This window comes from Stigmatopora argus, chromosome 8, assembly GCF_051989625.1.
Source record: "Stigmatopora argus isolate UIUO_Sarg chromosome 8, RoL_Sarg_1.0, whole genome shotgun sequence".
NCBI lineage: Eukaryota > Metazoa > Chordata > Actinopteri > Syngnathiformes > Syngnathidae > Stigmatopora > Stigmatopora argus.
Genome location: NC_135394.1, coordinates 4,499,582 through 4,513,855, shown reverse-complemented (window position 1 = coordinate 4,513,855; position 14,274 = coordinate 4,499,582). Strand labels below are relative to the sequence as shown.

At 39.0% G+C, this 14,274-nt stretch overlaps 1 protein-coding gene across 2 annotated transcripts in view; it reads right to left on the bottom strand.

Annotated features, from left to right (window-relative positions):
* tprb (translocated promoter region b, nuclear basket protein) overlaps positions 1–14,274 on the bottom strand; it is a 25,998-nt gene extending 11,724 nt beyond the window's left edge. Inside the window, exons 1-31 of one of the 2 annotated variants that reach the window (XM_077606600.1) lie at positions 14,124–14,274; positions 13,745–13,849; positions 13,597–13,670; positions 12,859–12,955; positions 12,608–12,711; positions 12,330–12,494; positions 12,149–12,241; positions 11,977–12,057; positions 11,790–11,877; positions 11,531–11,671; positions 10,677–10,777; positions 10,251–10,448; positions 9,271–9,378; positions 8,934–9,160; positions 7,871–8,034; positions 7,629–7,771; positions 6,939–7,087; positions 6,253–6,415; positions 6,050–6,184; positions 5,824–5,964; positions 5,463–5,628; positions 4,388–4,545; positions 4,057–4,209; positions 3,858–3,974; positions 3,262–3,465; positions 2,986–3,173; positions 2,415–2,562; positions 1,721–1,858; positions 1,522–1,653; positions 1,005–1,135; positions 678–888 (exon numbers count right to left, since the gene is read on the bottom strand). In XM_077606600.1, coding sequence (XP_077462726.1) covers positions 678–888; positions 1,005–1,135; positions 1,522–1,653; positions 1,721–1,858; positions 2,415–2,562; positions 2,986–3,173; positions 3,262–3,465; positions 3,858–3,974; positions 4,057–4,209; positions 4,388–4,545; positions 5,463–5,628; positions 5,824–5,964; positions 6,050–6,184; positions 6,253–6,415; positions 6,939–7,087; positions 7,629–7,771; positions 7,871–8,034; positions 8,934–9,160; positions 9,271–9,378; positions 10,251–10,448; positions 10,677–10,777; positions 11,531–11,671; positions 11,790–11,877; positions 11,977–12,057; positions 12,149–12,241; positions 12,330–12,494; positions 12,608–12,711; positions 12,859–12,955; positions 13,597–13,670; positions 13,745–13,849; positions 14,124–14,274 — 4,374 coding nt within the window. Of the gene's footprint in view, positions 1–677; positions 889–1,004; positions 1,136–1,521; positions 1,654–1,720; positions 1,859–2,414; positions 2,563–2,985; positions 3,174–3,261; positions 3,466–3,857; positions 3,975–4,056; positions 4,210–4,387; positions 4,546–5,462; positions 5,629–5,823; positions 5,965–6,049; positions 6,185–6,252; positions 6,416–6,938; positions 7,088–7,628; positions 7,772–7,870; positions 8,035–8,933; positions 9,161–9,270; positions 9,379–10,250; positions 10,449–10,676; positions 10,778–11,530; positions 11,672–11,789; positions 11,878–11,976; positions 12,058–12,148; positions 12,242–12,329; positions 12,495–12,607; positions 12,712–12,858; positions 12,956–13,596; positions 13,671–13,744; positions 13,850–14,123 lie in introns of those variants that run through there. The other variant, XM_077606599.1, reaches the window with a different exon arrangement.

The following is a 14,274-nucleotide window of genomic DNA, read 5'->3' as shown; positions in this document are numbered from 1 at the left end:
CGCGCATGCGCGTTGTGCGTTTCCTGGTCTGAATAGCTCATCCGGTGCTCGTAAATATTGTTATACACGAAAGATATGCCAAAAAAAATGCCATGGCAACCTGGCTTGGTCGCATCACGAAACTTTGACCGCATCACGGGCGAATTATTCGATCGAAATTTCCCCCGTAAGACGAGCATTCCGTATGACGAACGGTCGTATGACGAGGTACCACTGTACTAGTATTTGTATTTAATCATTAAACGCTGTTTGAACGAACGTTCATTCGGCGACCTGTCCGTCTGTCAAACGTCCGTCGGCAAAACGTCTTTAGGCGAATCATCCGGTCACGACATCATCATTGCTCGCTATGGGCACACCAGTATCACACCTGCCACAAGCAGGTCCATGTCAATGTTCCCTCTAATTTTTCATGTAAAACATGCTGTAAAACACGAAAAACATAAGACTGGACAGAGCTACTGCCACTGGCTGCCGCTTAAACGGCGCCATCATGGGGAAAGGGGTAAAAAAATAATAAAAAAATAAAATAAAAAATAAAAAATCAGATTTTTTTTTTTACTGCGCACCATATGATTGCTGCTGCGCAGAGAAGACGAGAGTAGTGCGCAATTGCGCACGCGCGCAGCTTAGAGGGAACATTGGTAGGGGCAGGAGACAATGTCTGGCACATTTACCTTGTCATGTTCTATTTTGAGCTCATCATACTGCGTCTTGTAGCGGCGTCCAAGTTTTTTCACCTGGGTAATCTTCTTTGCCTTCTCCTGAATTTCAAGATCCTTGGTAGAAACCTCTTCCTTGAGGGAATTTCTCTCCTCTGTTATTTTGCTCAAATTATCATGCAGGTTTTGTATTTGGCTTTGGTGGGATGCTGTGAGATTGTTGGCCCTATAAACAGATGTTAATTGAAAATAATCCATTTAAAAAGACATAAGTGTTGGAAGTTGATTGAGTCGATTGCTGTCCAGAGAACTTTATTCATAAGCAAAATTCCAATGACTTGCCTTGTAACCTCTGCTTTGAAACGGTTGTTCTCCTCAATCAGTTGCTGAATACGTTTTAGGTGGTTTTCCTTCTCAGAATGTAGACGTTTGTACTCATCTGGATCAGAATCTTTTTGCTGACACACCAAATGCTAAAAGAATAAAGATAGTACTTCTACATTACTCTTTAGAAAGAAACTGCTCTATGAATATTGATGTGTAGAATAAAATTTGTGAACAAAATACAAATCTGGAACAGCATTTAGTGTCCAACAACAAAACACCCAAGTCCTGCTTCATGCATTTGGCAGAAGGAAGAGCAGCAAAATATTCACTAGTCGCCCCCTGAAGTCCAGAGATGGTACTGGGCTACTAAAATAAAAGGCTCCACTGCGGAAGCTGTTTAGCACTACCACAGACTTTTGTTTTTGGTTGCCTTAATGTAAATGAACACACTTAATGTTGGGAAGTTAGCATCTAGTCTGTATTTGGTAATTTGAATTAATGAGGACCGTGCGATTGATCACTTTTCCCAAACCTGTGTCCGAGCCTTCCAGCGCTTGAGCTCTTCATCCAGTATTTTCTTCTCCAGTTGCAGCATGCCACTCTTCTCACTCAACTCTGTATTTGCCTGTTTCAGTGGCAAAACTTCTGATTCCAGTTTTTGTACCTGGAATAGATTTTACAGTTACCCACAGTACATTTGGACGAGGGGGCACCTTTGGAATACAACTTGCCTTAGCTTGGGTTTGCTGCAATTCTTTCTCCAATCTGTCCTTGTCATCTCGCAGCATCTTGTTAGTCTCCATGAGGATACTCATAGTTTCTGTCTTCTTCATCAGGTCATCATGTTGGGCCAGGGTCTTTGCAGTCACCTGACACGCGAGACCATTTGCGATTCAATTAATGAAGTCAGTTGGTCAAAAAGCACATCCAATGTTCGAGAGCACACGAGATACTAAAGAAATGCTCAAGTCATAAAGATCTTCCCATATATGTACTTATTCTTATAATTTATGTTGCTGTATGTTGCATAACCACACGTTCAATTCAAGATAATTTGTATAGTATTGTATTTGTAATTGTGTGGGTGTGTCCTAAAGACCTTTAAAAATACTCAAATTCACTTCGCACTAAGTTGGGAGGACGTTAGTAGCTAAGACAGTATCCATCCCATTACCACCAAAGAGCGCCAAATTGTGCCATAGATTTGAAGTGTCCACAATGAATGTATCACTTAATGAGCAGTTGTCACAGCTCGTTTATGATAGGCATATGAGCTGAGAACCTGATGTAGAGATACACCAATACAATAGTATGACAAAATGTATCCAAATGCTTGAGATGTGACATATAGGATGGGTAATTTACGTTACTCCAGTTAGGCATTACTATTAAGCGCGAGTTCCTTAATAATGCATACAAACCTACCTGCATCCTCTCTCGAGAAGAACTCAAGCTGTCCTGAACTTCTTTTAGCTCTTGTTCCAGGCATTCAACTCTTAGACGATGACGCAAACTCTCTCCTTGAGCAAACTCATAACGAGACTCTGCAATCTCCTTTTCACGACGCACAAACCTACGACAAATAAATGGTACCAATAAAACAAAGGAAATCGTGAAATAATATACATTAATTTATCTTAAATTACACTTGGGTGTTAATATATTATCATCCCACAAAAACACTGTAATCATCATAAAAAAGGGCATTTTAATAACCCGAATCTTGATCAATTCAGACCAATCATCATACAAGTACGCTGCAAGGTATGGCGATTAGAGTTTGTGACCAGAGGAGAAGGCGAATAAAAAAGTAATTGGGTTTTTAAAAAAAATCAGTCATTTTTTGCGTACTTCAACCTCAGTGTCTTGCTGCTTCAGCAGCTAAAGCTGTAATATTTGAAGTGCTTGACTTGAGTCGCCCATTAAACAGACTCAAGAAATCATTATATACATTCCACAATGGAAACAAAACTTTGGTTTTGTGTTCATAAGCTACCTTAGAATCTCAAGGAGTTGTTCTTGAGATTTGCCTTCTTCAGTCAGGGAGATGTTCAGTGGATTATCACTTGCAGCACGCTGCAAACTCTCAGCCATCTTGCTACTCATTGCCTGAATCTGTTCGTGCAAGAGAGCGTTCTGTTTTTGCAACTCTTCAAATCGGCTTTCTATCTTCGACATCTCTTCCTGTGATATCAAAGAAAGGAATAGGGGAAAAGCTCTGTAAAGCAAACAATCAGTGTAGCCTATGAAATTATTCGGTTCAAAAACCTACCTTGAGGATCTTCTCCTGTTCCCCCCAAGAAATCCTGGCCTCCATTAACTCAACAGTGACTCTTTGGGATCTCTCCTCTAGCTGATGTCTAAGATCAGCTGCTTGTGAGGCCTGAGCTTTTGCATCCTGCATCACCTTCACATCTGCTGCATGAAGTATCATCTCCTGCTCATATTTGTCTTGTGCTTCTGCTGCCAATTTAGCCTTGGAAATTTGATAGAAAACTTGTAATGAACTTTCCATTAAATAACAGTTTCAGTAGACGTTTCTTGCATTAAGTATTCTAAAGTATTCCATCGAACCAAACAGCATTAAGAATAAAGCTGTCATTCACAGTGTGTTCTTAAACACACCACACACGCTTGCAAGGAAACTGCTCAGCGCAAGAGCTGTGAGTCCACAACAGTTACACACAGAAAAAAAATAATGTTAAAACAATACTGAAATGCACAATACTGGTGGCACGGTGAGATGCCAACAAACCCAAAGGACACCACATCTCCGAACCTTGACAGATGACAAGTAGCACAAGGGCTTTTTACTTCGAACATTCAACAACATTTTTTCACATGACCAATCTGCAGACTACAGGTTACCTGCTCTTGGCTGTCTTGTAATGCCTGAAGCTGCTGGGCTTCAGCAGCTGATAAACGCTGTACTGCCATGTGGTGTTCTGCCTGGGCACTATTCAAATCGCTTCGAAGACTGTCCAACTAAAAAGATAAGAGAGGGGGAAATTTTAGCTTTAAAGAAACCTATAAAAATATAATATTTAGAAAAAAAAAAATCCATCACCTGCTCATTCAAGGAGACTATGGCTTTCATATTTTGTTCTTCCATATTCTTTTTTTCTTTTTCTGCATTCAGAAGTTGCTCCTCAAGCTTGCGGTGCTGCTGCTCAGCCTCTTTCACACGACTTTCAATTGAGGCACGGGCCTCCTCTGTTACCTTCACATTCAAAATTGGAATAATAAAAAAACAGTCATTACTTTACCCCCCTTCCAAAATAAAAATGCAATGAAATAAAAAGGTTGGTGCAGTCACATTTAAATATGAAACTAAAGTCTGCCTTTAATTATGACTTCAATGTGCGTGTTCCTTTCATTACAAGGGTACAGTCTTTTACCTGTTTCTCTTTGTCCAGGGATTCTTCCAGACTTTGAGCCATGGCTCTGTATTGCTCCATGTTGGAAGTGGCTACTTTCAGGCTCTCGGAAAGCTGCTCTGCCCGTGTCTCAGCCTGTAACAAGCGTCCCTGAAGATCCTCACGGTCTTGATGTGAAACTTGCAAGCCAGACAAAAGGAACAATTTTATAACTTTTTTAAAGAGCTTTTTGGGGGGTCTGGTATTACATAGGATGACAAAATAATAATAATAATAAGACATAGGCCCTGTCGAAATTATCAACAACAAAAAAGCCTACTTGTCATCACACCCAGAAACTGCGTATGACGAAATTGGTGGTGTTTCTCCATAAGCTACGTTTACTCGGCAAAAGACCTAAATAAGTGATAGTTACGGAACTACACTACATGGATAAAAAACTATCCAAGAGACTGTTTTAATCAAAAGTAGAACATCATTAGGCTGTAATAAGAGTTACAACAGTGGTTTTAATACATTTAACAGCAAGCACCCTCTTAAAGAATACCACGACCACAATATCATGGCCAATAATATATGATTAGCTGCTATTGAGGGAGGCAGACATCAATGGCAAGGTAACACGAATCTTCACTGTTAGGTTCAGATTTTTTTTTTTGAGATTATGAACACATACATAAGCCCCAGTTTGAATATTAACACTAATTAGATTTCTGAAAACAAATATTTTAACATTTTTCTCTTTTTTTAATTCCAAAAATGACTTTTTTTTTCATTTACAGTAAAAAAAAAAAAAAGTTTGTCAAATAGCAATGTATTCAAGGATTGAGTTAAATGGTATTAAGTAAAAAATAATAATAATAAATCATAAAAAAATAAATGTGAATCTTTTGAGGATTAAGTTGAATACAACTCAACTGTAACAACAACAACTCCTGCAACCTATCTTTTGCATCGCACTAGAGGGAACCCTGGAGGCACTTGTACCACTTTGAGAAACAATGGTAATGAGTCAGTTGACTTCAGGGTAACTATGCCTTGTGCATCTCATTCAATGTAAATTAGGGTGAGCATTTTGTAAAAAAAAGCTTCTAACCTCTAGTTTTAGGCGTAGAGGGGGAACCCAGGATACGAGGTTCACTGCTCACTTGCTGAACCCTGAGAGAATCTAGTTCTACTTCGGCAGCATTCAGCAGATCTTTAGTTTTCTGATGTAAAGCCACTTGTGTTTCCAGCTGCCGCTTTGCTTCCATGACTTGGATCTTTGTAGAGGAAGGAGAATTAGAATTACATGGATGTGCTTTTTCTGCTCTTGAGTGATAAAAAAAAAAAAAAGTCAAAACTCTGAGGTATTCGTTTAAATTACTCCAGTTGCAATGCTAGGAAGCATCAACATGATTTTAAAGAAAATGTGTGGTGGCCAACAAAAGACAAAGAGCTAAAAAAAAAAATCTTACCTCTTGGTTCCTGCTGAGCAAATGTCGCTCTTCAACCTCATGCTCCAGCCTCTTCTGGAGCTGAGAGATCTCACGCTCTTGCTTTTCTAGCTGGTTGTTAAGACGTTGACGTGAGTCGGCATCCGAACGCTCCAGTGTAGCCTTTGAAAAACAACAAATATCTCAATGGGAACTGATAGTTTCGTGAACATGGCAACAAAGAAGAAATTCAGATGACCAAGTTCACCTGAATAGCCTTAAGGTTGGTCATCAGGAGGTTTTGACTCTGTTGCTGACTCAGGATCATATCCTTCTCTTGGGTCAACCTCGACTCAACTATTTTCAGCATGTCTCTCTCTTTACGCAGGCCCCCAGCAAGACCCTAAAAAGGACCATAACTATTGTAATACATCGATATCCTTATGAGCAATTTGGTCTTGGAAAAAATACCTCGGCCATTGCAAGTTTTTCCTGTGCAGTTCGCAGATCCTCATTTAATGTGTTGATTCTATGTTCATTTTTCTGTGTGGCAGAGGACATCTTCTGCTCCTTATCTCTGAGGGAAGCAATCTCTTTCCTGTAGCCCTCCACATTGTCCTGCAGCATCTCATACCTGACATTGGTGAAAGTAAGCTGTTCACTCCTCAAGATTAATTAAATGTGACTCCCACCACCCAACAACTTCAATATAAAGTTATTTTGTTCTCAGTAGCATTTTCCCAGCTGACTTCGGGCCAGAAGGGGGAACACCCTGAATTGGTGGCCAGCCAATCGCAGGGCACAAGGAGACAAACAACCATCCACACTCACACTCATACCTAGGGACAATTTTAGAGTGTCCAACCAGCCTACCATGCATGTCTTTGGAATGTGGGAGGAAACCGGAGTACCTGGAGAAAACCCACATAGGGAGAACATGCAAACTCCACACAGGTGGACCGACCTGGATTTGAACCCAGGTCCTCCACTGTGAGGCCGACACGCTAACCACTGAGCCGCCGGGGTGCCAACATTTAAACTATTCTTTACAATTCTTTATATTAAAATTAACAGGATTGGGACAAGTTTCACAGAATGGTTTAGTTCTACCTTAGTGGTAGAACAGTAAATGGCTCCGCTTTGAATATATAACAGACCTCTTGGAGGCAAATTCCAACTGTGTTGCCGTTTTGGCGTTCTGGGAACGAAGGTTAGAAAGCTGCTCCAGGAGTTTGTCATTCTGCGCCATCAGTGCTTTGTGACTCTCCACCTGTTCTTTTTTATGAGTGGAAAACACGTCCTGCAACTGCAAGAATACAATTTTTTAACAAGTTGTTTAAAAAAAAGATTTTCATACAACTTAGGTTTATTTTGTACAAAAGATATAAAAAAAATAAAAATAAAATAAAAATATCAGAACTTTCATACCAACATTTTTGAACATGACATGAGATCAGCTCAATTTGCACAAAGGTCAATTACATTCATTCTAATTACTTTGCAAATTTCCACAAATTCCATTGAAACAGTCTTTCATCAGAAGTGAGAGCCCAATACAAAATACAAGCTGCTGCTTGACCTAAGCAGCATTCACCCAAAGTGTTGTCATTTTACCTACTTGGAGATAATCACAGATTTTTTCCATATTAAAGCTTTTATACAATTAGGTGAAATACAAAATTTTGTGTGATCCCATGGCAACACGCACAACAGCTTACTGTGTTATGGATGGTCACACTGATGTTTGGTGGAAATGCTGTTTGAAGGATTTTGAAGCCAGGCATTCATAATGGCTCTGGCTTTGGCTGACAAGTGCATTCAAAATACAATAGCTGAAGTTGACATACCTGTCGCAAGGCTGCCTTGGCTTCCAGTGTTTCAGCTGAGTCAGTTGCCATGGAGACCAATGCCGTAGGGGTCCCAGCAGTGGGAGTTGTTGCAGGTGAACGGTGCGGAGTGGACATGAGGGTGAGGTCCTCAGTTGATGTACCTAAACAGAAAATTGAGCTTAGGATTCCAAACTTTGTATTAGATTTATCCATCTCTTGTGGGGAACAATAACATTGTTTTAATGATTTGAGAGTGGTACCTTGCTGAGGAAAGCTAACCCCTGTTGCCTGAGCCAACAGCACACGGTACATGTCCCTTTGCCTGATGATGGACTCAGTCATCTTTATCTGTTGACTGCGTTGCTCCCTCAGAGACTCTACTTCAACCAGAGTGGTCTCTAAACTCAGCTCCACCTCGCCGCGCCTGTGAAGATTGCCTCTGACGAATAAATCATTTTTGAAATGGTGCGACTCCATTTTTTGTTCCCAACAGGCAAACTATAGTTATTTCTGAACCTCTAATATAATAAAGGTAGGTGGGGTTGAATGCAGGAAATCCAATTTTCTCAAGTCAGGAATCACAGCCCATTAAATGTGAACCAAATAAAATACTGATTCAGCATCATTACTGCATTGTTAGGTCTCCCCAAGATTACAGGTATCCAGATTTGATCATGCAGTGTGGTAGTAATGGTTTAATACTAGTAGAAACTGCTTTGTAACTGTTTTGGGTCTTTATCTTAAATATTAGCAAAAGTACAAAAATTTGAATTAGTCGTGTTGTCATCCCTGCACGTCCACATGCAGGGCAATGAATAAGCTCCTTGATTGTGCATGCTGGGCAAGTATTGGCATGATATGGATCACTGTGATAAGTGTGCACTCAAGTGTAATTATATATGATGGTTTATAAATGGTGAGAGTAAGAAAAATATAGCAGCATGTATGCAAGATGTTCACGTAAACTGTGCCCTTCAATGGCAGACAGTGGAATAAGGCTGAGGTTACACATTTAAACCAATAGCTGAATAATCAGATCAACTAGATGAACCATCTTGGTACCATCTTCTATGTAGTTGCTTACAGACGGAACGTGTGAATTGTTGTGTATCTGGAATTGATTCAGCAATTTTTAAAGATGGATCAGTTCAATGTTGGCTAGTGGTCCCTTGAAAAATAAATATAAATAGAGAGACAGTACAGTCGTACCTCTACTTACGAAATTAATTGGTTCCAAGACTTTTTTCGTAACTTGACAATTTCATAAGTAGAGGTATGACTGTATAATAAAATTCACAACATAAATGAATGAGATTAACATACTTGGATTCAGAAGCTTCCATCTCTTCTTTCTCTTGGGCATCACTGAGATCTCTGAGGGCCACCAGAAGACGCTGATTCTGCTTCTGAAGCTCTTCCACACTCCGGAAGGTCACCAGGTGCTGACTGATTACTTCTGAGGTACTGGTAATATCTGCTGAGCTCAACTCATCATCAAGAAACACATGGTTTCCACGGGCCTCCTCGAGTTCAATAAGAAGTACGCGAACCTAGGTGGAGAAAAATAACCCCAGAAGATTTATGAAAATAGAATTCTGTTCATATTTTCCTGATTTTAAAATATATTCAGACCATGCAATTTTTTGTCTGTAAAATCTACCTGCCGAGCCATATCTGCGAGCTGTAATTCAAATCTTTTATTGTCCCGTTCAATCAGAGAGGAATGTTTGTTGGCTTCATCAGCCTCATTCTGCAGGCGGTGAACCTCCTGAAATATAAATTGACAAAAAGCTAGAATGTCTTCAAAACAAGTCACAAATAAATAAGACAAAAGGAGCTTAATCTCAAATAAGTGAAAGTAATGAGCAAACAGTTCAAATTCGAGTATCTCTCGAGTTAGCTTGAGTTTTACCAGTTAGAGCATATGTGTCAAAGTGGCGGCCCGGGGGCCAAATCTGGCCCGCCGCATCATTTTGTGTGGCCCGGGAAAGTAAATCATGAGTGCCAACTTTCTGTTTTAGGATCAAATTAAAATGAAGAATATAGATGTATATTAAATTTCCTGATTTTCCCGCTTTTAAATCAATAATTGTAACTTTTTAAATCAAATTTTTCCGTGTTTTTAGTTCAAAAATCATTTTGTAAAATCTAAAAATATATCTAAAAAAAAGCTAAAATAAGCATTGTTTTAGATCTATAAAAAACTGAATATTCAGGGCTTTTAATCCAGTTCTTTTAATCCATTTATTTAAAAAAAATCTTATTATATCTAAAATGGTCCGGCCCACGTGAAATCAAGTTGACGTTAAAGCGGCCCGCAAACCAACAGAGTCTGACACCCTTAAGTTAGAGCAAAGAGAGAAAGTTTATGAAAATGGAATGTGTCTTTAAATAGACAATAGGGCAACAAATGAGTAACCTAAATAAATGAGAAATTGAGCTTTTGCGAATTTTAAAACATGGAACATGAAACTAAATCTTAAATTCCAGATGGAACTTCTTGTTAACAGATTTTTGGTTCAGATAGTCAACATTTTCAATTGCAAAAACTGCATGTAAAAAGTTAAGTAGCTGTCATCTCACATTTATAAGTATTTCAGGTACTTGGGGGAACCCTGGAGAATACATATGGCTTCGTACCTTTAAGGCCTGTTCCAGTTTGGTCGATAGACTAGCCACAGATTTCTGCATGCGCTCGTGCTCGTCCCTCTGCCGTTTCAGAATGGGACCCTTTGCCTCCACTTCTTGCACTATGTCATCAAGATACTTGTTTATCCGCTTGTTCTCCAAGCGCTCCAACTGCAACTGCTCCTGGCTTTCTACATAGGCAGAATACAACTGCAAAAAGAAAACATGTGCAACAGATCAAAAACACTGTAGGTTGACAAGTTAAAATGCTTCCCACACTGAACAGAAATATTTACATTGAATTGGATCTTAAGCACTTAATGAATGCACCTCAAGACTAAGCACTCTGTGTGTTAAATGCCTCAAATTGACTGCTACTTCAATTAGCAATATCTAAGATTTTTTTTAATCTGAGAGTTGAACTCTCTTTCTACACACCTCAGTCAACTTCATTCCAGGTTTAATCTTTGCCACAGCAGCGGCTGTTGGAGACACTGTTGTCATTTGTGCCTCTGTGAGCACAGATGTGCCACCTGGACCTGATAAAAAAAACAATACCGAATGATTACATGGAAAGTGGATCCAAAAATCGAAAAATGAAAATAAGATTGTGTAAAGTGACGATAAATCTATCCTGTAAATTTTAAACACCACATGGTAGAGTAATGTTAACAATACTGCCAAATTTGAGTGTATAGAAATGTATTAAATAGAGCACCAAAATCATCTTTGTAATTGCAGGACTTTTTTTAGCAAGTCTTCTGAGAAAAAGCTCAAATAACACAAAACACATTAAAACCCAAGTGAAGTATTTTGGGGGCTTGTAAACTTTTAGGCAAAGCATTATGGCCAAGTTAATATGAATGAAATTGCACTAAATAACCACGGCATTTTGTATCATTTTATAGTAGGGTGGGGTCTAATGATACCACCAATACGTCCATGTCATCTAACACCCTTTTACCCCCTCCCTGAAAAAAAAAAATCTACATAATTGAGGAGGTGAACTCAGTATATTGCTATATTTCACAATTTTTAAGCACAAGTGTTATTGAACATTCAGCACTTATGTTTAAAGATATTTCATGTATTTAAAAATAATGAACACCACTTTACAGGATCTTTAAGAATGGTCTATTTTGGTTGGAGTGCTAATAGAAAATATTTTTATTTTTTTTTTTAAAGTAAAATGGTTTGGTCACTATCAATATATTCGGGACAACAATTGACTCATTGACACCATGTATCGAGGGGCACAGCCTTAAAACGACTTTACTTAACTTACTACTCACCTCTCAGTTTGGAATTAGACAAAAGCTCATTAGCGTTATCCAATTCCTTCTCAAGCACTTCAATCCTTTCCTTTAACTCAGCAACAGTCTTGTCTGAAAGAGCATTAGCTACTTGCAATTTCTCCTCAAGAGCTTTGTTCGCTGAGGAAAAAAAACAAGTAAAATAGAGTGACAAATATTTAGGAGGGGAAATAATACGACCGATAGATGTATTCCTTATTGGAAAAGCGCCAGACAATTTTGACGGATGGCTTCATACTTTGTCCTGCCTCTTGCAGCAGTTTATGCAACTCCTCAACAGCCCGACTCAGCTCTTCACCTTTTGCCTCAGAATCAGCAGCGGCTCCCTACAGGATCAATAACCCGTGAACATCTGATTAACTTTCATTCAAACTAATCAAATAACAAATGTTGTATTTTTGTCATTACACTGTCACACGGCATACCTTATATAGATTGCAAAGCTTAATGTTGGCATTCAGCTCATTTTGAAACTTTTCCTCTACAGTGCTCTGTTGCTCCTTGGCCTAAAGTAAATATAAAAAAAACATCAAATGAACTCCTTTCCATCTATGACAACAGAGAAGGAAATAAACTGCGTCAATAAGATGCATATACCTCCTTCAGTTTTTGGATTAGGTCCTCATTATGTTTTTGTTGGTTTTTATTGAATGTTTTCAAACTGGCCACTTGTTCATGGACTCTGCTTAACTACAAAAAGCAAAAAAACATCAAATCATTCAACTCATGTACATATTATTAACATGATCATATCAGTGAAAATAAAAAAAAAACATGCCTCATCCTTTTTATTCTCCAGGCTGCACTTCAGTTCCAGGATTTCATTACCCTTCTGGCGGGATAAGCTCAAAAGTTCATCACTCTTGGCTTTTAATTCTGCATTCAGCCAAGACGTTTGTCCCTGCAGCAACTCCTTTTCTTGTTCCATACGCTTCTCTTTATACTGGAATTTCGAAACAACACAAATCAGTGGGCTCCATCACGTCAAATCATACATCTTTACATTATAATAGCACATTAAGTTAAGCAATATGAAGCAAATATGCAACAACTTACTTTGATATTGACTTCTGCTGCCTCAAGTTCATCTAGCCTCAGTTGCCGAGACATTTTAGAGGCACCGACCTCCACCAATTTATCACTCATCTGCCTCAAGTCATCTAGTGGAACAACAGACATAAGTATTAAGGTATTACAATTGGATATTTTTTGCACAATAATAAATAATTGAGAGAAATGTTTGGCAGGCAGCTAACTGGTGTAGTAATTGATAAACAAATAAATTAATAGGATTGAGGTGCCCTTACCATTTAAATTCTGCAATTCCAAGCTTCTCCGCTCAAGTGTCCGCACCAGGTCAAGCTTTTGCGTCTCCAGTTCTTCCTTAGCTTTTGAAAGTGTAGTCTAAAAGTGAGGCAATGAGCGTGATTGATCAGACCTTTAGCAGTGTATTGTGTGCAGAAGGTGGAATTAGAATGGTGACAAATCATCTATATTCGGTAGGAAAAGTAAAGGCTGAATTAAGCCAGAGTTACATTGGCATCCGTCACAGATAAAATGCATCTGTTACCCCTCAGACAGGTGCTTTCACCGCTACAGAATGCGCACAAACAGCTGCGCCGAGTCACTTGGCGCTTGCGATATTGCCGGCATTTCACCCAAGACTACAGTGGCACATTGAACAAGATTGACGGCATATAGATACTCTCATTGCTTACAAACCATCTGCGGTGTATCACAATGCATGCAAACAATTGTTTCCCATCCTGATAACAAAAGTATAGTTCGTCGGCAATGCGCTCTCATTCGAGATATTAAATGCGTGCCAATCAAACAAATACGTTATCAAACATGACAAGAACCAATTATTGACACATAGTTTTAGAATGAAATTAAAGAAAAACATAAGAAAAGAGACACAAAAGCTGAAGCCCTGCTATAGGATGATGTATTGAATAATTTATGTATGTGTTGTTGATGCGTCTGACATTCAGTAAAGGATCCATAACAAACCAATAATTGTAATTTTTTTCTTTTTCTTTTACCTGTTCTGACAGCAACTTCTCTTGAGCATTTTCATATTGTTGGTTCTCCTCGCGGACACTTTTTAGCTCTTCCGCTGAAACAACGCAAAAATGTCTTGGCCTTCCAACGCAATGGGTATTATTTGAAGTTTGCAAAGTTCATCCTTACCAATTTTCTCTAAATCCTCTTTGACTTTACTGTGCTCTTGCGTCTGTCTCAGAAAGTCTTCCTGACACTGTGCCAGCTCTTTCACCTTGTCAAAGAAATGTTGCTCTGGGAAAGAAGGAACACGTCATTTTGTTTACCTTTATCTTAATGTGGTATATTCTACCGTCCTACGAACAGATTGCGCTACCATGAGGTTAACCACTAAAGCGGTTGCAATATCATACACACTGACAATTAAAAACCGCACGAGCAATCGTTAAGCGATATTAAAACTGTGGATTGTTCATTGCAGTAACGATCTGTAAACCAAATGCGCACATTGCAAGGCAGGCGAGCATTTTAGCAACAACAACTAGCGTAAAAATAGCTCATAGCTTACCACTATCAACTCTGAATTGTTCCCGTTGGGCTTTAAGGGTGTCTATTTCATACAGTTGATCCGATAGAATTTTGTCGAGTTTATTTTGGGTCTCTTTTGATAACTTGGACAGCTCTGAACTGTCCAAGCCTAAAAGAAAGAGTGCCGCCAT